Source organism: Pinus tabuliformis, chromosome 7, assembly GCF_031772625.1.
Source record: "Pinus tabuliformis cultivar Carrire ecotype Pingquan chromosome 7, CPIR1, whole genome shotgun sequence".
In the NCBI taxonomy this organism is placed as follows: domain Eukaryota; kingdom Viridiplantae; phylum Streptophyta; class Pinopsida; order Pinales; family Pinaceae; genus Pinus; species Pinus tabuliformis.
In genome coordinates, this window is record NC_142293.1 from 1,962,397,836 (window position 1) to 1,962,424,178 (window position 26,343).

At 44.8% G+C, this 26,343-nt stretch overlaps 1 protein-coding gene across 1 annotated transcript; it reads left to right on the forward strand.

Moving 5' to 3' along the window:
- Positions 1–26,343, forward strand: LOC149256317 (calcium-transporting ATPase, endoplasmic reticulum-type-like). Its single transcript, XM_089455311.1, has 5 exons — positions 1–192; positions 344–824; positions 959–1,018; positions 1,109–1,713; positions 26,233–26,343. Exons 1-5 carry the CDS (start codon positions 1–3, stop codon positions 26,341–26,343), a joined length of 1,449 nt encoding a protein of 482 aa, XP_089311437.1.

A 26,343-nucleotide genomic window follows, 5' to 3' on the forward strand; every position in this document is an offset into this window, starting at 1 on the left:
ATGGAGGACAAGATATTCCCTGCTTGGTCTAAAACTGTTGAAGAATGCTTAGAAGAATATGATGTGAGCTTAGAGAATGGTTTAAATTCTGATGAAGTGGAAAAACGCCGTCAAATATATGGATGGAATGAGATCCAAAAGAAAAATGGTACACCTTTGTGGAAGATGGCAGTGGAGCAATTTGATGATACAGTTGTTAAAACACTTACTGGCAGCTGGCATTTCATTTCTTCTCGCCTACTTTAGTGATAATGTGTCTTTTGAGGAGGGCATAACAGCCTATGTAGAGCCCCTGGTCATTCTCCTGATTCTCATCCTCAATGCCATTGTTGGAGTATGGCAGGAGAATAATTCTGAGAAGGCTTTGGAAGCTCTCAAAGAAATGCAATCTGATCATGCAAAGGTCTTGAGAGATGGACATTATGTTGTAGATCTTCCCTCCAGAGAACTTGTTCCAGGAGATATAGTGGAACTGAAGGTGGGAGACAAGGTTCCTACAGACATGAGAATTGTGTCCCTCAAGACATCCACCTTTAGGATGGAGCAGAGCTCCCTGACCAGAGAGAGCATGCCTGTGGTCAAAAGAACATATCCAGCCACCTTGTGTGACTGTGAGTTGCAGTCAAAAGAATGCATGGTATTTGCAGGAACTACAGTTACCAATCGCTACTGCACATGCATTGTTGTGAGCACTGGCATGTTTACAGAAATAGGTAAAATTCAGGCACAAATTCAGGAAGCTTCAATGGAATGTCATGATACCCCTTTGAAAAGAAAGTTAGATGAATTTGGTGAAAGACTGAAAACAGTGATTGGTGCCATTTGTATTCTTGTCTGGATCATGAACTACAAATATTTTCTTTCATGGGAAGTCATAGATGGGTGGCAAAAAAAAAAAATATCAGGTTTTCCTTTGAGAAATGTACGTACTACTTTAAGATTGTTGTTGCTCTGGCAGTTGCTGCTATACCAGAGGGATTGCCTGCTGTGATTACTACATGTTTGGCTCTTGGAACTTGTAAGATGGCACAAAAGAATGATATTGTGCGTAAGTTATAGAGCGTGGAGACTTTGGGTTGCACCACAGTGATTTGCTCTGATAAGACAGGTACTCTTACAACCAATCAGATGTCTGTCAGTGAGTTTATAGCCATAGGGCACAATGCTGGTTCACTTAGAGAGTTTACTGTTGAAGGAACAACATATAATCCTGAGGATGGAAAAATATTGGATTGGCCTGCACATAATATGGGGGAAAATTTAGAAACTCTGGCAGAAGTTGCTGCAGTTTGCAATGATGCAGGGATATCTTGTCAAGGTCACCAGTTCCGTGCTACTGGTATCCCCATTGAGGCAGCCTTGAAGGTATTGGTTGAAAAAATGGGAGTTCCAGACCCAATGGCAGGTGATACAGGTGCCATTCTCAACAGTGGCACAGTGAAATTGGGCAATTGTGATTGGTGGATACAAAGATCAAAGAGGCGGGCTTTATTGGAGTTTGGTTGTGATAGAAAATCCATGGGTGTTATTGTCATGGAACCAATGGGACAAAATCGTCTGCTAGTGAAGGGCGCCATGGAAAATTTGCTTGAAAGGAGTGCTTTTCAACAACTTGCAGATGGATCAGTTGTTGAATTAGATGATGCATCAAGGGAATTACTCTTGAGGAAGTTTCATCAAATGAGTTCAAAGGCTTTGCGTTGTTTGGGATTGGCATACAAGGAAGATTGGGGAAAGGGCACCAGAAGGAGAAATTGGCCGAGATTTTAGCTAGGGAGGCAGCACCTGTGCTGGCCACCCTAAGCACATCCATCCCCTCCATGAACACTCATTCTTTTCAGGGTTCGGACACAATTTAGTCATGGTTCAACCTTCTACAGGAAGCTACAGGAAGTTCTGTATTTTTACCAGAAACATCCTGTAGAAGCCTTTGGGCAGGCCAGAATCAATTATGGAGAGGAATTTGAAGTTTTAAGTCTATTGAGGAGGCATGCAACCACTCTTTTCTTCCATCCTCCACTCGTTTCATCTCCTTTCACCACCATTGCCGCCATCAGATTGAATATACTTGCACAATCATACCAAAGCTGAGAATTCTCTAGGAAAAGGAGCAAGTAGTGGGAAGAAGCAAAGAGAAAAGCATGGTTTCATGACAGAGAAGAGACATCACTTTAGAAGCTTGGCATGACAGGGAGGCCACCAGGGCCATCAAAGATGAGGAGATAGATTGGTTGCTCAGAGGATGAGCAACACTTTCAGTAGGGGGGTGATGATGAGTCCCAAAAATGGATAATTATTTGGGCTCATTCAACCTCCTAATTCGACTCAATCCACCATTCTCATTAGTTTATTGCATGTTTTTTATTATATTTATGCTAATAGAGTGAATTGGGTTAGTCATTATGCCAACAAGTCTAATGTGTGCTTTGTGTAGCCTTTTTGGTCAATTTGGAGACAAAGTCAATGGTTGAAATTAGCACTTGGCAGCCAAATTCGTGGAGAGTATTTTTAGGAAGGTGTTCCCTTCATTTATGGGGCCTTACCTCGAATTCTCCACCATCAGGTCGGAGTTCAAGGGCCACTAAATCAATCAGCACAAGGGCAGCCAAGCAAGTCAAGTAGGACTGCTGTTAACTACAAGTCTTGGGCAGCCGAGTCCCTAAAGTTTAGGAGGACTGTTGGGGTCCTCAATTTGTATAAATAAGAAGGCTTAGGGCCTCATTTTGGTTAGCTAGTTGGTAGTCATTTTGTAGCTAGTAGTTGGCCAATGGTTAGTCATTTTGTAGGCAGAAGTTAGCTAGTTTGTATTTCGATTTTTAGGCAATAGATTAGCTTTGCTTTCAGCTCATTTTCAAGTTCTCCTTGTGGACAGTTTCAATGTAACTCTTCTTTTCTTGCTCAATAAAGATGAATCCAGCTTTGCACCAGCTCTAAATCTCTCTGAGGAGGCTGTAGCTCTTGGGGTTGGGCCCATCTCAAGCGCCTAGTACCTCCTTTGTTTACTTTCATGTGTCTTTGCTGCATTCTTAGAGTAAAATCTGCTATTTAGATTTAAAACTTGTTGTGTTATTTAGGTTTCTTTTGATGATTAAAGTAGATTTTCATGTTCAGATTGATTTGGATAGATTAATAACATAAAGGATCCTTGGAAAAAGGGGCTCAAGAACCTCTGATCTTACCTCTCCCTCAGTGGGATCGTGAGTTGGGACAAAGGTGACCTCGCTGCCCACAAAACGCTGTTTTGCTTCACCATGCAAGTATTAGTGTTGGATTTCTAGTTGTCAAACTTGATATCAGTTTTGACTGCATGCTTAGGGTTATGATTGCTTAGTTGCATAGTTAGTTCATCTAATTTTGTGCAAATAAACTTCTGTTCCATTTCTTTTGCTATTATCTAGGTCAGATTAGGTCAAGGTAATTAGGTTCTTGATTTTCCCAGTCTTCATTTGTTAAATTCGAAAAATAACTTGCAGAGCACCTGTTATCCTTCTCTATCTACCCATAATCCATCAGATAATCTGCTCCAACCCTTAGTCCATGATTCGTACCCTTCATTTGCCATACTTTCCTGACCTTGCCCTAATTCCTACATTCTTGTGCATCATCGCTTCCTCCATCCTTGAACAAATCCAATCGCTCCTTAGCCTCATCCACCAAGTCCTAGATCTCTTCACACCCCTATTTCACCTCCATACTCATTCCTCCATCTTTTTCCCTCCATCCATGCTCCAAAATCCCATTTCGAAACATCGTGTAGAAGAATTACAGAACATCCTGTAGAAATCTTGAACATCCTGTAGAACCCCTGCAGACTTCCTGTAGAAGCTCATAAACACGGTTTCTTGGCAGCCAAACTTTGTGAGACTCTCTGGAAGGGTGTTAGGGACCCCTTAGACCCTCTCTGAACCTTCCCGACCTCTTCCAAGCATTTCTCCTCCTTGATCCACCTCTGCACAGTCAAAAATAGTTAGAAGCACATGCATGATAATTCCAACAACTTAATAAAAAATACAAAAAGATGTTTTCTTCAGATAGTGATAACTTAGACACATGCATTTTACCTTCATAGAAGTAATGGCATCTCTTTCAGTAGTTTGCATGCTCTCCTTTGCGTCAATAGGACTAGCTGGTAGAATTAGGGTTTGCTAGGGTTTGTGTTTCTTTTTGGCTTTCAGTTTATTTTCGCAATTAGATTAGCTTCCTTCGAGTTAGCTTTCATCCATCAATTAAAAAGCTTCTTCTAAGAGCTCATAGAAGTTGGCTTAAGCTCCTAGCGGACTTGTGCCAGCTGACCAAGTGACAGCTGCGGCAAGAGCTAGTACTTGTGCATACAGCACCGTCGCTTCCAAGTTTGTTACGAACTACCGGGTTGATAAAATTAAAGAAGGGAGTTCCAGGAGTTGTAGCATTATTGCTACAATACTGGGGCTCACCAACAGGTGGGCCGAATTTTTGACTAACTGGCCACAGCATAGTCTTCGTGACCCTAGGAGCCAGACAAGGGCATGGGACTCTAAGCACATGCACCAGAAGCTAGTACCAAAGAAAGGACATGATTCAGACATGGATGATTCAGAAGCAAGAATGTAGCAGATCCAGCAAACCACAACACAGTGTGTCGTGGACCTCGGGGCAGTACGGGAACAGTTGGAGGGGATCTGTGCCAAGATCGCCGCACCAGGCGAGTGACTCGGGACAAGTCACGATGATTGTGTTGGAGGCCTGTTGGGCATGGAATTTCCCCACAACATGTTTTGGGGCTCAAAGCCCAAGTTTTGGTCAAAGGTTTTGTAAGACTCCACGAATTGCAGGCGTGAAGTGGGAAGTAGAGGTTTAGTCATAGGGCTGTCTACCCTGAAGTAATGTAATGTAATGTAAAGTCATATTGGCCCACCCATGGTCTGTGGACCATGGGATCGTATAAATAGAGTGAGGCTCTAAGTTGTAAAGATAGTTGATGGTAGAGAAAATAGCGAAGGAATGGTTCGAGCTTAGAGTAGGATTCTAAGTGTATTGGGTCGTAGTTGTAGGAAGAGGATTTGCAACTGAGTGCACAGAGGCCTAGTAGAGTTTGCAGCTGAGTGCGTGCACCCCTGCAGCTAAGTGCATAGGGCAGTGTCAAGTCTGTAATCGGGATTGAGATTAATGAAGAGAAGTTGATTCTTATTTTTGTATACTTGCTTTACATTGATTTCTTTATGTTTATATTGGTTTATGTATTGCGATCATTGATATGATTGCTGAATATGTTGTAATAACCATTAATCTTACACACACAAGTTAAGTAATTAGGTAATTAGCGTGGAACTTGGGTATTATACGGGTCGTGCCACGAGGAGGGCTGCATGGAAATAACAGCATAGGTTGCAAATAACACGTGCGTGTAGCAATGTATGCGCAGGGTCAAACCGCAGACCTCCAGAAGCCCATCAGACATCCCCAGGGTGCGGAACCCTGGTTCTAGCACCCTCACATACTACTTCGGGTGAGATGTCAGTCCACGCTATGCGGACTCTTGCCGAAAGGGCCAGTAGTATTGGGATTTTCTTGGCTAAATCACCTTTGAACCTAGTTTAGGCCCATACAAGCCAACAATGTTTGGTATAAAATGAGTTTTATTGAGGATAACCATTGTTGTATGAATAAATTCTTCCCAAAACCTCTATTGAACATTCCTTTCATTCGTCATGGCTTTGGCTAATTGATGCACTAATTTGTTTTCTCTTTTTTCTACACCATTTTACTAGGGAGTTTTTCTATCATAAACTTCCTTTTGATGCAATTATTTTTACAAAAATAATCAATTATTAGCATAAAATAAAATTTACCAGTGGGTCAATTCATTTTGCATGGTCCACATAGATCCATGTTTACCAACTATAATGGTTTTGATGATGAGTTATATTTTGGCTTTGAATGGAACTCAAGCTTTCTTTCTTTTGGGCGTGTAATCCCCCCAAGGCATGTTTTGGGGCTTAAAGCCCAAGTTTTGACCAAGTCCATTGTAAAGGCTCTGCGATTTCTGGGTGGGGAGCATGAAGTCATAATAGAGTCATAGGGTTGTTCCTCCATTTCGTTGTAATGTAATGTCGGCTTGAAAGATCCACCCAATGTCCACAGACCATGGGATTGTATAAATAGAGTGAGGCTCTAAGTGTAGAAAACATCAATGAATCAGTCAATGGAATAGAATCATGATGAGTCTAAGGGATTGATTCGAAGTGCAAAGTGTGTCTTTTGGTCGTAGAGTAGGAGAAAGCTCTGTAGTTGTGTGCGCAGAGGCCTAGTAGTCCACAGCTGAGTGCGCAAACCCCTACAGTTGAGTGAGTAGGGCAGATTGAGTCTATAACCGTGGGAAGAATTAATAAAAGAGAAGTTATACCTTATTTCTGTGTATCTTTTCCTGTGTAATGTATTATTGGGTATGAATTATAAGCTTACTATTTATTTGTTGTGCGAAAACTCTTATGAATGTGTTGTATAACTAAATATAACATAAGGCATCCATTTACGCGAAGAAAACTAATTGGTGTAAGAAGATAAGTCAGATCTCGGGTGTGACTTAGGGAAATAGTGCAGAGCGCTTCTCTAGCAGTGCGGAAGACCCATAGCTCTTGGTTAGGGTTGTACAAAAGCAAGTATATTAGGGTGCGAGGGACAAGGAAGTGCATGAAGTAACTTGCACGAAGTTGGACTAATTCAACCTCTCAGACATCTCAAGGGTGCGGAAACCTGGTTCCAACACCCCCCACTACTACCTCGGGTGAGACCTCAGTCCACGCTCTACGGACTATTGTTGAAAGGGCCAGTAGTACAGGGATTTGTTTGGCTAATTAACTCCAAACTAGTTCAGGCCCCAAGAAGCCAACAAATGGTTCTGTTGTCGAGACCAAGATCAGCATAGAGATGTCTGATGTCGTATCAATGGAATCCAACAGAGAAAGGAATTGAAGATTGGTTCGATAGGAAGATTCACGAGTTTGCGGCACAGGAAAATAGGAATTCATGACTATTAAAGGAAGAGTGGTTAGACTGCTACTTATACATAGAGATCAACAAAATTTTCTTCGCATCTTTCCCTACTAAGCTATATAAGTCAATCGCGAAGTTGGCAGATAGCCAAGGGAGGTGTAAGCTCGACAGACCTATTGTGTGGACTCCAGAATTGTTGCACAAATTGGAAGCATTGGAAGCATTGTTGATCACTGGCTTGATTGAATTATAGGAGGATTCATCGATGAGTTCATAGTAGATACTTCAGTCAACTATAGCAAGGTAGAATCATGCTTCCTCAAAGGACTGCGATGTAAGTACGTTAAGTCTTTGAACACTTGGATTAAAATGCTACTGTGTGAAAAGTGGGTTATGTGAATAAATTCATGTTTGGGGCTACACAAAGTGCGAGAATATAGAGAAACGAAGGTAGTGCAGAGCTAGAAACTAGCCCCTTGATTTCACCTCTGTGAGGGGACGAAGAAGAGCTCGCAAAGGTCTTACCAAGAAGTGCGATCAGTTTGATAAGGGAAAGGATTTTGCGCATAACACCCCCACCCACACCACCACCAATTTCACTATCTTCAGCCCCACCTTCGCCCATACCACCTCCGCCACCACCATGAGTCAATATGGTGAGCGCAATAAAGTTGACAATGTTCAAGGGAGTAGGAAATGAAGATCCAGACTAGTTTTGGTTCACGATAAAAGCTGCATGGGAAGCGCAGGGAGTTACGGATGATAATATAAAGAAAGCAACATTGGTCAGCGCTCTACAGGATCACACACTGACCTGGTACATTAAGAATTCCAATGACAATCCGAATGCAGGGATCATGGATATTCAAACTGCGCTAAACAAATAATTTAGCAATCCAAAGTCTAGGATGCAATTGATCTTTGGATTCAAGGAAATCACAATGCTACTAGGTGAGACCCCTTGGGAGTTGGATTAGAGACTGAAGTACACAATTCGCGAAGCTAACATTACGTTGACGGATGGACAACACCACGAATGGTTTGTAGTATCATTAACGCTACATCTAAGGAACACGTTGTCATAACAGAGGCTAACAACTCAGGTCGAGGCCTTAGAGATCGCAATGAGACTACATGAGACCCCGATACAGGATCAGGGACATGACAAGGACCACTTCCTGGTGTTCAAAAATTACCTCACGGGAGGAGGACCAATTCCATTGAGCCCAGAGGCACAAGCATGACCTAGCACAACACTTGCATTGTGGTGCGCAATTTGTCAAATAGGATGAAAGCATGCTACATATAACTTCTGTTTATTGCAGAAATACATGCAGCATTCACAGCAGTTGTTTTGTAATTTCTATAGATCAGTGGGACATGATGAGTGCACTTGTAGAAATTATGATTTGATGATGGATCAGACTCCTACCTACAGAGTTTAGGATGAAATGCGGCCACTTGACCAAAATGCAGGGGTGGTACGAACCAGATTTTAGGGGCGCGAACGAGGCCGAGGTGGCGGAGGACCAGGAAGAGGTCGCAGACAGCGAATATGTTATGATTGTGGAGGGCCAGGACATTATGCCCATGATTTTCCAACGTGACCATCATGATTGTATTGTACATTGTTTGATCATGAGATGGAGGATTGTCCCACACTAATAACAAGGTTACGCGATAAAGGAGCACTCCAACCACCCCTAACTTAGATCCTACAAATGATGAGGTCTAAGTCGCGTGAGGAAGACCCTAACGTGAATATTGTTCTCCAAAGTGGAATTACGACAGGGGATGACAAAGGTAAGTAGCCTACAGAGAGTACTTGGGTTCGCAAGGCTCTAACAAAAGAACGAGAGTTTGATTTGGAGCGCGCTAAGAAAACCTTCATGGAAGCCAGGAAGAGCTTCGCTAATGCCTCCACTTCAGGAAGAAAAGACAGTCCGGAGTTGGAAATGGACCTATTGATGCTCACAACTTTACTGGAAACATGCATGAAGCTATTGCATGAGATTGACTACATCGATTAGGGAATATGAGATGGACCAAGTGATTATGGACCTAGGATTAGACATGAATGTTCTGCTGAAGCAAACATGGGAGCACATGGGAAGGCCTACATTGCAATGGTATCCTATCCAACTACGAATGGTGAACCAGAAAAAGATTGTGCCTATGGGGAGTGATGAGCCCCAATTTTGGTACAATTTGGGCTCATTTCTGGCCTATTTTGCTTGCTCAAACCATTCATTTTTATTGTTTATGCATACACTTCTTAGTTTATTCATGTTGTTTGTAGGAGAAAGGATAGGCACTTTATCCACGTAGCTAATGCATTGTGATTCCAGGTTTTGGCATTAAAAGGGAGCAAAAGACAATGAAAAGGTGGCAAGGAGACAACGAGTTGGCATTGCTGACATAAGGAGAGGTTGTCCACGGTTTTGGGGGACATTCCTCGTGATCCTCACCAAGAACTCCGAGCCCACTTCAGCCTCCCTCCGAGCTTAATACACGGCCAGCTGTTCTACAGGAACAGCAGTTCAAAACTGCTCTACAGGAAACAACATTTATGACCATCCTACAGGATCAGCAGTTAAACTATAGATTGAACAGCCGAGCTCCTAGAATCATGGATATCTGTTGGAGCATCGTTTTGTATAAGTATAGAAGCCTTAGCCTTGGTTAGGTTGTTGAAACTCTCGTATTACTATTGTAATTTTGGAGCACAGCTCAAGTTTCGTTCTCTTTTGTAAGCCAATTTGGCATGTTATCAGATTATGAATAAAGAAGGCCACTTTTGAGTTAGTTCTGAGTTTTCTCAAGGAGCTATAGCTCTCAGGTGAGGGCCCAACCTGAGAGCCATAGTCCTCCTCCGTGTTGTAATGCATTTACCATTAGTTCCAGCACTTGGGTTTGTTTAGTTTCCTATGCAATTCGGATTTCCAGCTTGTTGGTTTAGTTGTTTTCATTAGCATAGATAAGACTGGTATGATGCTTTGCTTTCAGTATTCGAGTTTGATAGGTTGGTAGAATAAATCTCTTGGAGCTCCATCAAAAACAGGTTGCAAAAGGCTCACTGCCATCTCACCGTTGGGATTGGGGTGTAGACCATGATCAGCCACCAAAAAGAACAGCAGTCGTTTCATCTCCACGCAAGTTGCCACATGAACGTTTTTATTGAAAATCCATTCATATATTCTCGACATTGATCCATACTGCACTCTCACGCATTAGTTTCATTTCTTGTTTTCCATTTCGGATTTGTAGGTTTCATGGCATAATAGGTTAATGAATCTCTTGTTTTGATGCACAGGTCATTTGTTTCATTTACGCTGCTCTTTCTCAAGCCACTTCCTTCGTCGTTTCCTCCATCCACCTGCAAGTTCTATTCATCCTCTACCTCACTCACTTGCCCTCCAACTCTCTCATTCCACGTACCGCTCCATTTCCTTCACTCTCGTTGATTTCACCCTTCTAAAACATCAACCCATTGCATGCACCCTTCCTTCGTCTGACTTGCCATTTCCTAAGACATCATTAGGTCCATCTCCATCTCCCTTAGCCTCCCACACCACTCCAACACTCCATCCACTCCTAAAATCTCCACGACCAACCATCCTGTAGACGTGCACAGCCATCCTGTAGAAAACAGAGTATCCTGTAGAATTCCCAGAAGCTTTCCTGTAGGAGGCCATGCACTTCGTTGCCGAGCTTCTGAACGTGAGGGACCTCTGTGGATGGGTGCTGAGGATCCTTAGGAACCTCTCCAAGCCTCCCCAACCTGTCCCACACTTTCCTTCCATCTCCATCCCACCTGCACAATCAAACCCTAGTTAGGCCAAGGTCACAATCATTCCACACACTTAAAGGAAAAACACAAAAGCACATTTCTCATGATGCCAGTAGCTTAGACCCATGCATTCATACTTGTTAGAGGCAATGACAGCATTCATAAGAGTTGCACCCAATAGAGGATAGACTAGTTAAATTAGGGTTTCATAGATTTACATGCTTTAAGTTGCTTTTGATTCAGTTTGTCAAGTAGAGTAGCCTTTCTTTGAAGTTAACTTTCGTCCATCATTGATAAAGCTTCTTCTGTGAGCCTATAGAAGTTGGCTTAAGCCCTAGCGGACTTGTGCCAGCTGACCAAGTGACAGCTGCGACAAGGGCTAGTACTTGTGCATACAACACCGTCGCTTCCAAGTTTGTACGAACTACCGGGTTGATAAAATTAAGAGACAGGAAGCCCCAGGAGTTGTAGCATTATTGCTACAATACTGGAGCTCACCATCTTTTTGGCGCCGTTGCCGGGGAAGCGTCAGAGTATTAGCACCTGTTGCTTTTCCTCTACTTTCCTACTCTTACCTTCTGCTAAGTAGTTTGCTTCATTTCCATTCTGCAAAAGTAGCATAGACTTTCCTGCTTTCTTAGACTAGTATTTCCTGCTTTCTTAGATTAGTATTTCCTGCTTTCCTAGATTAGTATTTCCTGCTTTCCTAGATTAGTATTTCCTGCTTTCCTAGATTAATATTTCCTGCTTTCCTAGATTAATATTTCCAATTCCGCAAATTTCATTTGAGCAATCTAGTTAGTTGTAGATCACTTTGTTTCAGTTTTGCAGGTACAAGAAAAAAAAGCAAAAGCACTAAAAACAGAGAAGAGTCCTTTCCCTTTCATGCCTCGTAGGAACCGAGATAGATCAGGCAAATTCCTACCAAACACCCCCACCACATCACTAAGTCACCCTTCTCTCTTCTTTGGTGACAGTGACCCAGAGGAACCTATAGGTGAACATCCCGAGATATACCAAGACCCTATAGACGAAGAAGAGTTAGAACCCACTCCATCTGAAGCCATGGCTGATAATGGGAGAGAAGATGATAGAATAGAAGGAGCTTTCCCCATTCGAGAAACCAATGGGGATATGAAAATGAAAAACATTAGCCCCTCTGCCTTGCCTCACTTCCATGGACTGACCACTGAGGATCTGGATACCTTCTTGTTTGAGTTTGCTGTCCTTTGTCGAACCTATGACTATACTGAGGATGAGCAAAAGTTGAAGCTTTTCCCTTCCACTCTCAAGGATGCAGCACTATGTTGGTTCATGGGATTACCTGGGAATAGCATCACCACTTGGGCTCAGATGCAGCAAGCCTTCAATACCAAGTATAGGGATTATTGTAGGTCCAAGGAAACCAAGGGAGAAATCTTTCGAATGACCATGGGGAATGATGAGTCTTTAGAGGACTATGAGGAGAGGTTCCAACTTAGCTATAAACGGGCCAGGTGCACACTTGACCCTGAATCCCTCAAGTTGGTTCTACTCCGAGGAGTCCCTGAAGATCTCCTAGACACCCTTCACATGTTAGCTGGGGGGGACATTTACCAACTGCCTTATGAGGACATCAAAACTGTGTTTCGAAATCATTCCAGGGCAGCTAGAAAACGAGGTAGAGGAAACCTCCTCTCCACTGGTGTCCCTTTCTCCAAACATGAGCTTACAAACCAATTAGAAGATCTTAAGAGTGAGGTGAGACATACCATTGCCATGCAGCTGGACACATTCAGGATCCAGCAAAAGAAAGAGGAAGCTGAGAGAGCCTTGGCTGTCTTCTGCCCTAGGTGCACCAGAAGACACCCTAAGAACGAATGTCCATTGCACTCGGTTGAAGTGTGTTTCGTTTGTGAGGAGGACCACCCAACAAATCAGTGTCCAACCTTGCCTGGGTTTAAAGCCATGTACCAGGGAACTGAAGCCCCCACTGAACCTCTCTACTTCATCAACCAAAGGAGGCCTCAAGGATCTAGACCTTATCAGCAGGGGATGCAAGGGGCATCTCAAGCTTATTACAACCCCAACCACTTGACTCCCATGCCTTCCTGGGGTCCCCCTGCTCATCCTTCCTGGTCAATGCCTCCTCCATGGTCTTATCCACCTCAGTACCCTACTCAACCTACTTCTCATCCATATCACTCACATACCCAGTCGCAACCTCAATGGAGTGCTCCTCAGTCGGGGTGGAGGCCCCAATACAACACTCCTCCCGCCATTTTGCCTCCACCACCATTTCAACCTCAGCCTTTACCTCCTGCTCCTCCAAGGCAACCTCAGATGCCTGCTCAACCGAACCCGAACCCCAACAATAGACAAGCTCAGCAGGTATATACTGGGGAGACCTCGTGCCCTACCTATGCTGTGGAGATCCAGGAAATCAATCTTAGATCTGGAAAGATTCTTCCAGATTGCCAACCTCCTCCCCCAGAGGATGAGGAAAACCATCAGGAGAGTGAACCAAAGCCTACTCCACCCTTTCCTGAGAGATTAACCGCCACCACACAACCGAACCCAGAAGAAGATGAGTTTTTGGGTGAGCTCAAACAGTTGTGTGTTAAAATCCCACTTCTCCAAGCCATCAAGGATGTGCCAATATATAACAAGCTGATTAAGGAGAAGTGTTTCAAACACCCAGGCAGACGGAAGAAAGATGCCTCAACTATCAACGTCATAGGACAACTGTCTGACCTTATGCTAGGACAAGTCATCTGCCCAAAATACCTAGATCCTGGAAGTCCTGTAGTAGATGTACACATCAATGGCACCATTATCCCCCACACCTTGATTGATCTGGGGGCAGCCATCAATGTGATGACCAGGGATACCATGCTTAAACTCAATCTTCAGGGTTCCTTGAGAAAGACTTCGACAGTACTGCAGTTAGCAGATCGCTCCACCGTGACTCCCGAAGGGATTGTGGAGGATGTCTTGGTCTCAATTGATTCTTGGGAATACCCTGCAGATTTCCTGGTCCTGCAACCAAAGGCAAAGCTTACTGGATATCCTCTCATCTTGGGGAGGCCTTGGTTAGCTACTGCAGATGCTTACATAAGTTGTCGGGCAGGGAACATGACCATCAAAAATGGTCCCATGTCCAAGCAGCTAGTCCTATACCCTCCTGCCCAACCTTTTTTAGAGCATGATTTACCACTCTGGTTGGAGGACGAAGAGGAAGACGAGGTGTACTCTGCACCTCTGTGCACCCTAGATACTGCTAGAAGAAATTCTCCTACCGAGGATGATTTAATTGAGACCCTGATCCAGAATCCACCTTCCAGTGCACTATCTTTAGAGAAGTTGGTGGAGGATGCCCAAGCTAGCCCCTTAGTGGACCTTTGTACAACCAGCCCTGTAACTCCCAGAGTCAAAAGTGTGGAGTTCGGCCCTGAGAGAGCGTTAAAGATCAGCTCCTCTCTGTCTCCTTCCCAGGAGAAGGAGTTGTGTAGTCTATTGGCCAGCCACTTAGATGCTTTTGCTTGGAGCTATAAGGAGATGAAAGGAGTCCACCCCTCGGTCTGTACCCATCATATATACATCAAAGAGGATTGTAAACCAGTTAGGCAACCCCAGAGGAGAATGAATCCAGCCCTTAAGGACATTGTCAAGGAAGAATTGCAAAAACTGTTGGACGCCGGATTCATTTACCCCATCTCAGATAGTGAATGGGTGTCCCCTCTGGTGTTGGTTCCCAAGAAGAATGGGAAGTGGAGGATCTGTGTAGATTACCGGGAGCTGAACAAAGCTACCAAGAAGGACCATTTCCCTCTACCCTTCATAGATCAAGTGTTGGATGGGCTGGCAGGAAAGAAGTTCTTCTCTTTCCTGGATGGGTTTAGCGGGTACAATCAAATCCAAATCAGCCCGGAAGACCAAGATAAGACCACCTTCACTTGTCCTTGGGGTACCTTTGCCTACCGAGTCCTTCCCTTTGGGCTATGCAATGCTCCTACTACTTTTCAGAGAGCTGTCTTGAGCATCTTCTCGGAGTTGGTCCATGATGCAGTGGAAATCTACATGGATGACTTTACCCCTTATGGGGCCAACTTCCAGGAAGCATTGTCCAACTTGGGAAAGGTCCTAACCAAGTGCATCGAGATGAACTTGTCCCTTAGCCCTGAGAAATGTGAATTCCTAATGACTGAAGGGACAGTGCTAGGCCATACCATTTCTTCTCAAGGATTGCAGGTGGATCCTAACAAAATTGCTCTCATCAAGAGGGTTCCACCTCCTCAAAAAGTAAGGGATGTCCGGAGTTTCTTGGGATTAGCAGGATACTACCGGAGGTTCATTAAAGACTTCAGCAAGTTAGCCTCATCGTTGTTTGGTTTGTTGGCAAAAGATGTGGAGTTTAATTGGACTGACGATTGTCAGAAGAGTTTGAATGAATTAAAAGACAAGTTAGTGTTAGCTCCAATCCTAAGAGGTCCAAACTGGGCCCTACCTTTCCACATCCACACTGATGCCTCGAACAAAGCCATAGGTGCAGCCTTAGGACAAGTTGAGCAAAAACTTCCATATGCCATTTACTTCGTTAGCAAAAACTTGTCCAAAGCAGAGCTGAATTACACTGTAACCGAGAAGGAATTCTTAGCTGTGGTTCATGCACTGAACAAGTTCCGACATTACATTACTGGTTACCAGACTTTTGTACATACTGACCATGCTGCTATTAGATACTTGATGAATAAACCAGATGTGAATGCTCGTATTATTAGATGGTTACTTTTATTGCAGCAGTTTGATCTAACCATTGTTGATAAACCAGGAAAAGAAAATGTTGTTGCTGACTTCTTGTCTAGATTGGATTTCTCTGCAGATGAAGATGGGACGGTGGATGACCAGATGCCTGATGAGCATCTGTTTGCTATCTCAGTACTCTCTCCATGGTTTGCTGACATAGCAAACTACCTTGTTTCAGCTCAGTTTCCTCCGCACCTCTCTTCAAAAGAGAAGAGCAAAATCATCAGAAAGAGTGCCTCATTTACATGGATTGGGGGCAACCTGTTCAAGCTTGGCCCCGATCAGATCTTAAGGCGTTGTGTAAGGGAGGAGGAAGTCTTTGACATTCTCCTCACCTGTCATGATGGGCCTTGTGGAGGACATTTTGCGGCAAAGAGAACTGCCTTCAAGATCCTGCAGGCAGGCTACTATTGGCCCACACTTCATCAAGATGTCAGAAGATATGTTAGCCAGTGTGACCAATGCCAAAGAATGGGGAAACCGACCCAAAGGGATGAGATGCCTCTCCAACCTCAAGTGACTCTCGAGCCATTTGAGAAGTGGGGCATGGACTTTGTGGGCCCAATCAATCCCTCTTCGAGGCAAAGATCCTACATCATAGTGTGTACTGACTACTTGACAAAGTGGGCAGAGACTAAAGCAATCAAAGCAGCAACTGAAGAAAAGGTGGTTGAGTTCTTAAGAGAGAACATCTTCTACAAGTTTGGCTACCCAAGAGAGCTGGTGACCGATCAAGGGAGCCAGTTCACCTCTAACTTGGTTGAAGATCTATTGGCTCATCACAAGATCAAGCATAGGACTTCCACCCCTTATCATCCTCAAGCCAATGGGCAGGTGGAAGTCACCAATAGAGCTCTAGAAGGGATCTTGACCAAAGTGGTAGACAGCAGCAGAAAAGACTGGGCAGATCGCCTAGTTGAAGCCACATGGGCTTACAACACCACTTGGAAGACCACCACCAGTTTCACACCTTATGAGCTGGTCTATGGGAAGAAAGCTTTGCTGTCCATTGAATTTGAGTATAACACTTTGAGGTTGGCAGCTCAGCTGGACCTAGATCTCAGCCATGCACAGCAAGAAAGGCTATTGCAGCTGAATGGACTGGATGAACACCGCATGCAGGCCCTCCTTCACTTAGAGGTGGTTCAACTTCAGAGGAAGGTGTGGCATGACCAACATCTCCATGACAAGCAATTTCAGCCGGGAGATTGGGCTTTGTTGTATGATTCCAGATTCAAAGATTTCAAGGGGAAGTTGAGAACCAGATGGCTAGGACCATATGTGGTGGAACAGTGCCATGACAATGGATCTGTCCTCATTCGAACCATTGATGAGGAATCCATTCCCATGCTTGTAAATGGGCACAGATTGAATATCTATAGAAGACCTCTCTCAAGACAAGAGTTTATCAGCACTATGGAGAAATCTGTTTTGGTCATAGAGAAGGGTTCTGCATCCACTTTGGGCATACCCTGAAGGATCTAAAACACAAAAAAAAAAAAAAAAAGAAGGAAAAAATAAAGATCCTTGGGTGAAAACCTCTCTGAGGCGCCCAAGGCAGGCAATAGGGGTGAAAACCTCATTGAGGCGCTCCTATTGTCTTTCAAGAAAAAAGAGGAAAATAAAGATCCTTGGGTGAAAACCTCTCTGAGGCACCCAAGGCAGGCAGTGGGGGTGAAAACCTCATCGAGGCGCTCCTATTGTCTTTCTAAAAAAAAAAAAAAAAAAAAAAAAAAAAAAAGAGAGAAAAAAAAAACAATCAGCACAATAAAAAGGTTTGCATGCAGATGTTCTATGGAGGAGAAGAAGCCTCTCCACTCCAAGCCAGGGGCCTTCATCATGCTAGCAAAGGATTTCATCAGCACCTCCTCCAAGAACAACAATGTTTTTAAGGTATGTGCAGTTATTATCATGCTTTGGATCTTCTACAGGAGGATACAGTTTTTCTACAGGAACAGACAGTCTTCCTACAGGAAGACGTGGATCTTCTACAGGAAAGTGCCAAATTTCTACAGGAAGCTCTTTGTTCTACAGGAAACTTCCTGTAGAAGGTTACGATGGCCGAAATGTGTTTCAAATGAAGATCTAGCGACTGAGGAGTGGATTGAATGCATGCATGTCAATGATGGCACCCCTGAACATTGCCATTATCGTCCTCCACCACCCTCGTCGCCATGCAACCCAGATCCCTGCAGCAGCACACCAAAGTAATCAGTTCTCGTGAGAAAGCACATGTCAAAGAGAAACTAAGCACCGAGAACCATACCACATCCATGTTGATACATCAGAAGCGCTGGGATCATGATCGAGAAGCCAGAACCGCCAGCATGCAGCATACACCTGAGAAGAAAGAACGGTGACAAGACCCCTCGCGGGGATCCTGTAACAGTTCGACCTGCTCAAGTGAAGACCGTTCACAGCACCGCCATCTGAGATAAAACACGGGCGCATGAACGCAGATCCATCCACTCCATCGCCAGCATCCTGTAACCATGAGCCTACAGGAATGTGCAGCCACATGCGGCAGGTGGATCCGTCGCTAAAAAAATCTGGAAATCATGTGCAGCCGCGCGCAGGTAAGTGATCTAATCCTTCTCTCCATCAAACTACATGATTATTACTTCGATTTGTTTTGCATGGCATAAAGGTGAATGGTTGAGCGGCCTAAAGGCCAGTGATGGGCCACGTCGGTTAGTAAAGGGATAGTCAGAGGACGAGGTGGCAGCCACGACGAGAGACACACGCAGCAAGCACGTGAAGATCAGTCCCGTCAACCGAGAAGTGAAGTTTAACCGAAAAGGGCGGTGGCAGATCTGTGGGAATGAATGCGGCAACAAACGAATGTGCAGGCGGATGAGGGGTGACGTCACCCAACGGTCCGGGGGGACAGCTCACCCCCGCGCCACGAGCTGCGCCGATTCAAAATCTAATCGGCTCGATTAAGCGTGTATCTCCATCAACCTCACTTCAAAACTCGAGTAGATCCTCTGCTTACCTCTGCATGTTGACACGCCGAGCTCTCGGCTACCTGAACGCTAGTAAAGCACCTCTCGACCGCCAGCCAGCTAAAAGCTCTTCCCGAAGCCTGCACACTGCTCCTACAGGAACAGTTTCTACAGGAAGCAGTTTCTACAGGCACGCGGCTCTACAGGAAGGTGAAGTCTTCACGTAAAAAAAGGTGGCAGAAAAGAGGTAACCCTGCAACTCCTTCCGCAATTGGTTTTTTAAAAAGGTGGCAAGGCAATTAGTCACAGTGTGGTCATAAAAAATTTTGGTTTGCCGTGCCTATACTATCGCTCCTACAGGATAGCTGTATAATCACACTGTGGTCTGAAAATTCATTGCATGTTCTGTCTTTAAGACCGAATTTCCTGTGTATCCACCACCTCGGGTACAAACACTGTGTTCATCATGCCTGGCGGGTTTATCAGGTGAGAGCCCACTAATTCAAATGCATTAAGGAGAAACCCGGCAGTGGTTGAGCTCTTCACTAGAGCACAATGGATGCCTTTCTGTGATAAACTACAGGGCTACGATGAGGAAGTAGCCGAGGAATTTTTGCAGGCTCTGCAGCCTAAATCACAGACGTTGGCCACGGTAACCTTCAGAGGTCTCAGCCTCAAACTCACCCCCGAGCATATCAGTCGGATTACAGAGTTGCCCATGGGTCTGCCGTGGGACAAAGAGGAGCGGAAGCAGAGCCAGCAAGCAAAGAAGGAGTTCTTCCCACCGGAAGAGTCATTCACCGAAGACAAAAATGGAGTCAAAAGGGCAAGCATGTTGCCGCCATGGAACAAAGTCAGTCTACAAATTATGAAATATATCACCTGTGAGGGCCGATATAGCATTGTATATGCGTATCACTTCAGGCTGCTTAACGAACTAAGACACCAGATTGACCTCCCTGCAGCACAGAGGTTGAGCATTCCTTACTTTCTACTACAATCCTTAATGGAGTGTTCCACCAAGCTCAAGGACGGAATTCCGGACCAGATAGCCCACCATGGGCTAGTCAAGCTCCTCGTGGAGGATGCTCTCCGCTCATATAAAGTTCCCCTCGCTTGGGAATCATTTAGGAACTTATCAAGAACGGGGAACATAAAAATGTTGCTTGAAGAAGCGGAATCCTCTAACGGAGAAGAAGACGAGCCGACAGCCGGGAGTAAGAAAGGAAAAAGCCAAAAAGTTCCGGCTCCAGCACAGAAAAAGGAACGAAAGAAGAAGGAGGAGGGAGAAGATGAAAAAGTCAAAGAGGACACCCTCATCCTATCAGCAAGAGAACAGAGGTTGAAGAGCAGGGCAGTCAAAGCTAAGGTGGCCCCTGCCAGCCCAAGCACCTCGTCAGCTTCTGCAGTCAAAGCCAAACGCAAAAGCCACGCAACAAGGCAAGAGAAGGTGGTGAGAATTGCATCTGCAGGAACGCAATCACAGGCTTCTACAGGAAGCCCGAAAACGCAAACTCAGGCTTCTACAGGAAACCCGAAAACAAAGGCAAAGGTTTCTACAGGAAGCCCGAAGATCAGTAAGGAGCAGGCTTCTACAGGAAGCCCAAGAGCAACGACCAAGGCTTCTACAGGAAGCCCGGAAATTGCTGGGAAACAGGCTTCTACAGGAGGCCCAAAGATGGAGATAAAGGCTTCTACAGGAAGCCCGAAAGTACAACCACAGGCTTCTACAGGAAGCCCGAAGACAGAGACAGGGGCTCCTACAAGAATCACTAGGCTGGAAAGAGGGGTTCCTACAAGAGGCCCGAAGGTCATTGAAAAATAGCCTCCTCTAGAGAGCCCGAAGACAAAGAAGGAATCTTCTACAGGAGGCCCGAAAGCGGGCAAAGCAGGGTCTTCCACAGGAAGCCTGAAATTTAAAAAGGAGGGGCCCTCTACAAGGAGCTCCGAGAAAGAAAAACACAAGAAAGAGAAGGCTGACATCCTCGATAAGGAGGCAGCAGCGGCACTGGCTGTCCTCAGCACTCCTCCAAAACCGAAAGAGAAAAGGGAGAGGGAGACCCCTCTGCCACCTGAATCCACGAGAAGCAAGAGGATGTCCCCAAGCAAGCCACAGCCTTCACCCAGTGGCCATACCACTTTAGGGGATGTACCTACTTCACCCATTGCAAGAACCCCCTCTAAACAATCAGCTACCCCCAAAAAAGGGAGCCCAAAAATAACTTCCTGGACACGAAAGATAGGCCAGTCGCCTTCTGAAGCCCGACTCAAGGAAATAGAAAAAGGGAAGGAAGCATCACCCTCATCACCATCAGGGGCAGAAAAGGCAGGACCATCAAAAGCAGAAAAGAAACAGCCTGTTCCGGTCCCGAGTCCTCGGCCAAGGACAAGGAGCAGGGGCAAGGTTGCTCAAGGATGAGCAAATGGTTCAGCTGGGGGGTGATGATGAGCCCCAATTTGGTACAATTTGGGCTCATTTTTGGCCTATTTTTCTTGCTCAAACCATTCATTTTTATTGTTTATGCATACACTTCTTAGTTTATTCATGTTGTTTGTAGGAGAAAGGATAGGCACTTTATCCACGTAGCTAATGCATTGTGATTCCAGGTTTTGGCATTAAAAGGGAGCAAAAGACAACGAAAAGGTGGCAAGGAGACAACGAGTTGGCATTGCTGACATAAGGAGAGGTTGTCCACGGTTTTGGGGGACATTCCTCGTGATCCTCACCAAGAACTCCGAGCCCACTTCAGCCTCCCTCCGAGCTTAATACACGGCCAGCTGTTCTACAGGAACAGCAGTTCAAAACTGCTCTACAGGAAACAGCATTTATGACCATCCTACAGGATCAGCAGTTAAACTATAGATTGAACAGCCGAGCTCCTAGAATCATGGATATCTGTTGGAGCATCGTTTTGTATAAGTATAGAAGCCTTAGCCTTGGTTAGGTTGTTGAAACTCTCGTATTACTATTGTAATTTTGGAGCACAGCTCAAGTTTCGTTCTCTTTTGTAAGCCAATTTGGCATGTTATCAGATTATGAATAAAGAAGGCCACTTTTGAGTTAGTTCTGAGTTTTCTCAAGGAGCTATAGCTCTCAGGTGAGGGCCCAACCTGAGAGCCATAGTCCTCCTCCATGTTGTAATGCATTTACCATTAGTTCCAGCACTTGGGTTTGTTTAGTTTCCTATGCAATTCGGATTTCCAGCTTGTTGGTTTAGTTGTTTTCATTAGCATAGATAAGACTGGTATGATGCTTTGCTTTCAGTATTCGAGTTTGATAGGTTGGTAGAATAAATCTCTTGGAGCTCCATCAAAAACAGGTTGCAAAAGGCTCACTGCCATCTCACCGTTGGGATTGGGGTGTAGACCATGATCAGCCACCAAAAAGAATAGCAGTCGTTTCATCTCCACGCAAGTTGCCACATGAACGTTTTTATTGAAAATCCATTCATATATTCTCGACATTGATCCATACTGCACTCTCACGCATTAGTTTCATTTTTTGTTTTCCATTTCGGATTTGTAGGTTTCATGGCATAATAGGTTAATGAATCTCTTGTTTTGATGCACAGGTCATTTGTTTCATTTACGCTGCTCTTTCTCAAGCCACTTCCTTCGTCGTTTCCTCCATCCACCTGCAAGTTCTATTCATCCTCTACCTCACTCACTTGCCCTCCAACTCTCTCATTCCACGTACCGCTCCATTTCCTTCACTCTCGTTGATTTCACCCTTCTAAAACATCAACCCATTGCATGCACCCTTCCTTCGTCTGACTTTCCATTTCCTAAGACATCATTAGGTCCATCTCCATCTCCCTTAGCCTCCCACACCACTCCAACACTCCATCCACTCCTAAAATCTCCACGACCAACCATCCTGTAGACGTGCACAGCCATCCTGTAGAAAACAGAGTATCCTGTAGAATTCCCAGCAGCCTTCCTGTAGGAGGCCATTCACTTCGTTGCCGAGCTTCTGAACGTGAGGGACCTCTGTGGATGGGTGCTGAGGATCCTTAGGAACCTCTCCAAGCCTCCCCAACCTGTCCCACACTTTCCTTCCATCTCCATCCCACCTGCACAATCAAACCCTAGTTAGGCCAAAGTCACAATCATTCCACACACTTAAAGGAAAAACACAAAAACACATTTCTCATGATGCCAGTAGCTTAGACCCATGCATTCATACTTGTTAGAGGCAATGACAACATTCATAAGAGTTGCACCCACATTCTTTGCATTATAGAGGATAGACTAGTTAAATTAGGGTTTCATAGATTTACATGCTTTAAGTTGCTTTTGATTCAGTTTGTCAAGTAGAGTAGCCTTTCTTTGAAGTTAACTTTCGTCCATCATTGATAAAGCTTCTTCTGTGAGCCTATAGAAGTTGGCTTAAGCCCTAGCGGACTTGTGCCAGCTGACCAAGTGACAGCTGCGACAAGGGCTAGTACTTGTGCATACAGCACCGTCGCTTCCAAGTTTGTACGAACTACCGGGTTGATAAAATTAAGAGACAGGAAGCCCCAGGAGTTGTAGCATTATTGCTACAATACTGGAGCTCACCAGGGAGATTGTAGGGAATCACAGTGTGTTGGCTTATATGGGCTTGACCTAGGTTCGGAAGAATTATTTAGCCAAACAAATCCTACAGCTACCGGCCCTTTCAGCAACAGCCCGCGAAGTGCGCACTGAGCTCTCACCCGACATAGCAAGGGAGGGTTCTGGAACTAGGTTTCCACACCTTGGGGATGTCTTGGATGTGGTTTGGGGCTCATGTGTTGTTCTGTAGCCTCGCGCTATGCTAGATCCACACATATTGGAATACCCTTATCGTGCTTATTACAGAGGTAATCACTTATTACTAGTTTGATCTAGTTAAAACGATCATTAAGCAAACATTTATTACTTTTGGTTACTTCGGACATCAAGATTAACCCAGTTCACATGTATTCAACCATGGAAATTCCAGAAATCATAATAGTTCATTTATCATAAAAGAGTAAAGTCGCATTCAACACAGAATTCAGAAGAAACTTATCTTTATTATCAATCTTCAACAATACATCCAGATCGACCCTGTGCACTCAGCTGCAGGGGTCCACACACATAGTTGCGGACTTTCCAGGCCTTTATGCACACAGCTATAGAGCCTCTACCTTCTACCCTACTCCCTTGACTCGGACTTACAGATGCTTTCAAGCTATATCCTTTCGGAACCCATTACATTCCATCTTCCAAAAGAATTACTTTCCCTCATAGAGCCCTGCTCTATTTATACTTTCCCTTGGCCCATGATCCCTCCGTGGGCCGACTCTATTACTATTTCTTTACATTATTTTTGAGCGGACTACCCTTTGACTCAACCCACTATAGTTCGTGCTCCGCGCTTTCCGCGGAGTCTTTTACCCTATAATTACCCAAAATTTTGGGCTTCGCACCCCATATTTGTTCCACGGGGCTTGCACTACCCAACAATCCCCCAACACAATCGTCGTGACTTTTCTTGAGCCACTTATTGGCATATCTAGATGCTCAGTCTTGGCTTCGTGATTCGCCTTTTGTTGAGTGGCACTCGTCATTCGACTACTCCTACTTTGTCTCCTGCAACACTTTTCTGGCTTCAGTGTTTCTACCCTATCTCACAATCGATGATGCTCATTATGCTCTGCTCAGTTAACACAGAACACCCCCTTCAAGGATTTTAGCATGAGCGGGGGAGCCACATACAAGACCTCTTGCTACCACCGTAGCCCTTTCCAATTGACGTATCTTTTCTTTGCACCATCCGCTTCAACCTCTGTTGCAATTTTGCAAGACCCTGGCTACTGTCTGTCGGATCCCACTCGTCGAGAACCATCCGAGGCAACTTATTGACTAAAACTCCACCCATGGTCGCCATCTGTCCATCCTTTTGTTGTTCTATTGTAACATTCCATCCTACCCCTAGGCGGGGCAATGGCATCTGGACCAATTTTGCTTCGCAATCCCCTTTTTTCTGGTACATCCCCTGCTAGCGATGCTGCAGGCTGCGAGATACACGTAGCTGTCAATACCAGACTGCTTAGAGAGTCCTGCCCCTTCCTCGGCCAGATTACTACCTTCGGGCGCATGCCGGGTGCAGAGATGATGAACAACTCCATCTGTATTTTGAAAGCGTAGGTTGCCTAGCGGATTCCCCATGGTGATTTATAAGCCATGCGAACTTCAAATGCCCGGATTTCCGCTCATTCCAGCTCGTGTAACCTTCCCATGTGAAATCTATGGTCGAACATTTCATATCTGGCTCGTACTGTGGCTCTTAATTGTCTGCCGTCTGCTCCCTTTTTCCATAATGCAGCCATCTTGTCATGAACAGTGGTATTAACGGTCATCATTCCTTGGAGCAGCACACCCGCGTGGCTTTGTCTGTGGAACCATGCCCTTGATTGTTGGCCAATTGTACCCATACCGTTATACCGATGCATCTTTTCCCCAGACTGCTTTATTGTCCCTTGCTCTCTTTCAACTGGTCAGAGCGGTGAGACTCTTCGTGGAATGGTTAGTCAGGTGGTCAGCCTCCCCATATAGAGCTTCAGGCAACTGCCATTCACTCTTCTCGGGAAGGGGTCTCCGTTGAGCTTAGCCAACTGAACTGCGCCCCCATCAATTACTTCTTTAACGACATAAGGCCCCAAACAATGCATACGGAATTTTCCTGGGAATTTGTCAAACTTACTGTCATATGATAATATGAGGTCATCCTTTTTTAATGTGCACACCTTGATATGGCGATCATGCCATGCTTTCTCACACTATTTTTGTACCTGCTGATGAAATCCTGTCAGAAATCATTCTTTGTCCAGTTCGTCGAGTTGTGCGAGCCTGTCCTCAAAAGCCCAACGATCTACCATTCCTGTAGCTACTGCAATCTGTAGGCTGGGCATGATATATTCCATAGGCATCATGGCCTCCTTATCATACACTAGTCGAAATGGTGTTTGGCCTGTCAACTTTTTGCACGTGGTTCAGTATGCCCATAGCACAACAGGGATGCGCAAGTCCCAATCGTTCCATCGTGAATTGCAGATCTTAGTCAGCATGGTTTCCAAAATTTTCTTGAATGGTTCAATGGTCCCATTTGCTTTTGGATGGTATGGCGTTCTCTGTTGGTGATATATTTGGAATTCCTGAGTGAGCGCACTGATGGTTTCGTTCAAAAAATGCGTTCCTCGATCACTCATGAGAATCTTAGGACACCCAAACCTGCTCAACACATTCTTGAACAAGAACTTTTCTGCTGTCATGGCTGTGCAATCTTTAATTGGTTGTGCTTTTTCCCATAAGGTCAAGTATTCAGTCGTAGTTATAATATTGCGCGCCCGTCTTCCCTCTCAGTTCAATAGGCCCAACAAATTCGATCGCCCATTTCTCAAATGGCTGTAGTGATACCTGTGGGTGAAGTGGCATTTCATCCCTTCGTGACGGCTTGCTTGTTCGTTGGCATACATCGCAGGCCCGGTAGTATGATTTTGAATCTTGATGTAGGGTGGGCCACCATAATCCGACGCGAAGAAACTTCTGGGTTGAGGCGTGGACCGCATAATGTCCGCTAGCAACTCGTCCATGTGCTTCGACAAGGATTTTTTCTCGCTCAAACTTTGGTATATATCTGCATAATATCTCATCATGGCCCATCTTATAGAGATGGCCAACAATCACAGTGAAATCTACTGCTCATGTCACCAATTCCTTTTTTTGTTGCAGAGAATACCCCTGCGGCGCAATGTCGGTAGTCAAAAAATAGATTATATCTTCAAAGTGGCCATCCGCAATGTGCACTACATACAACTGGGCGTCCGGGAGTCCTTCTTCTAG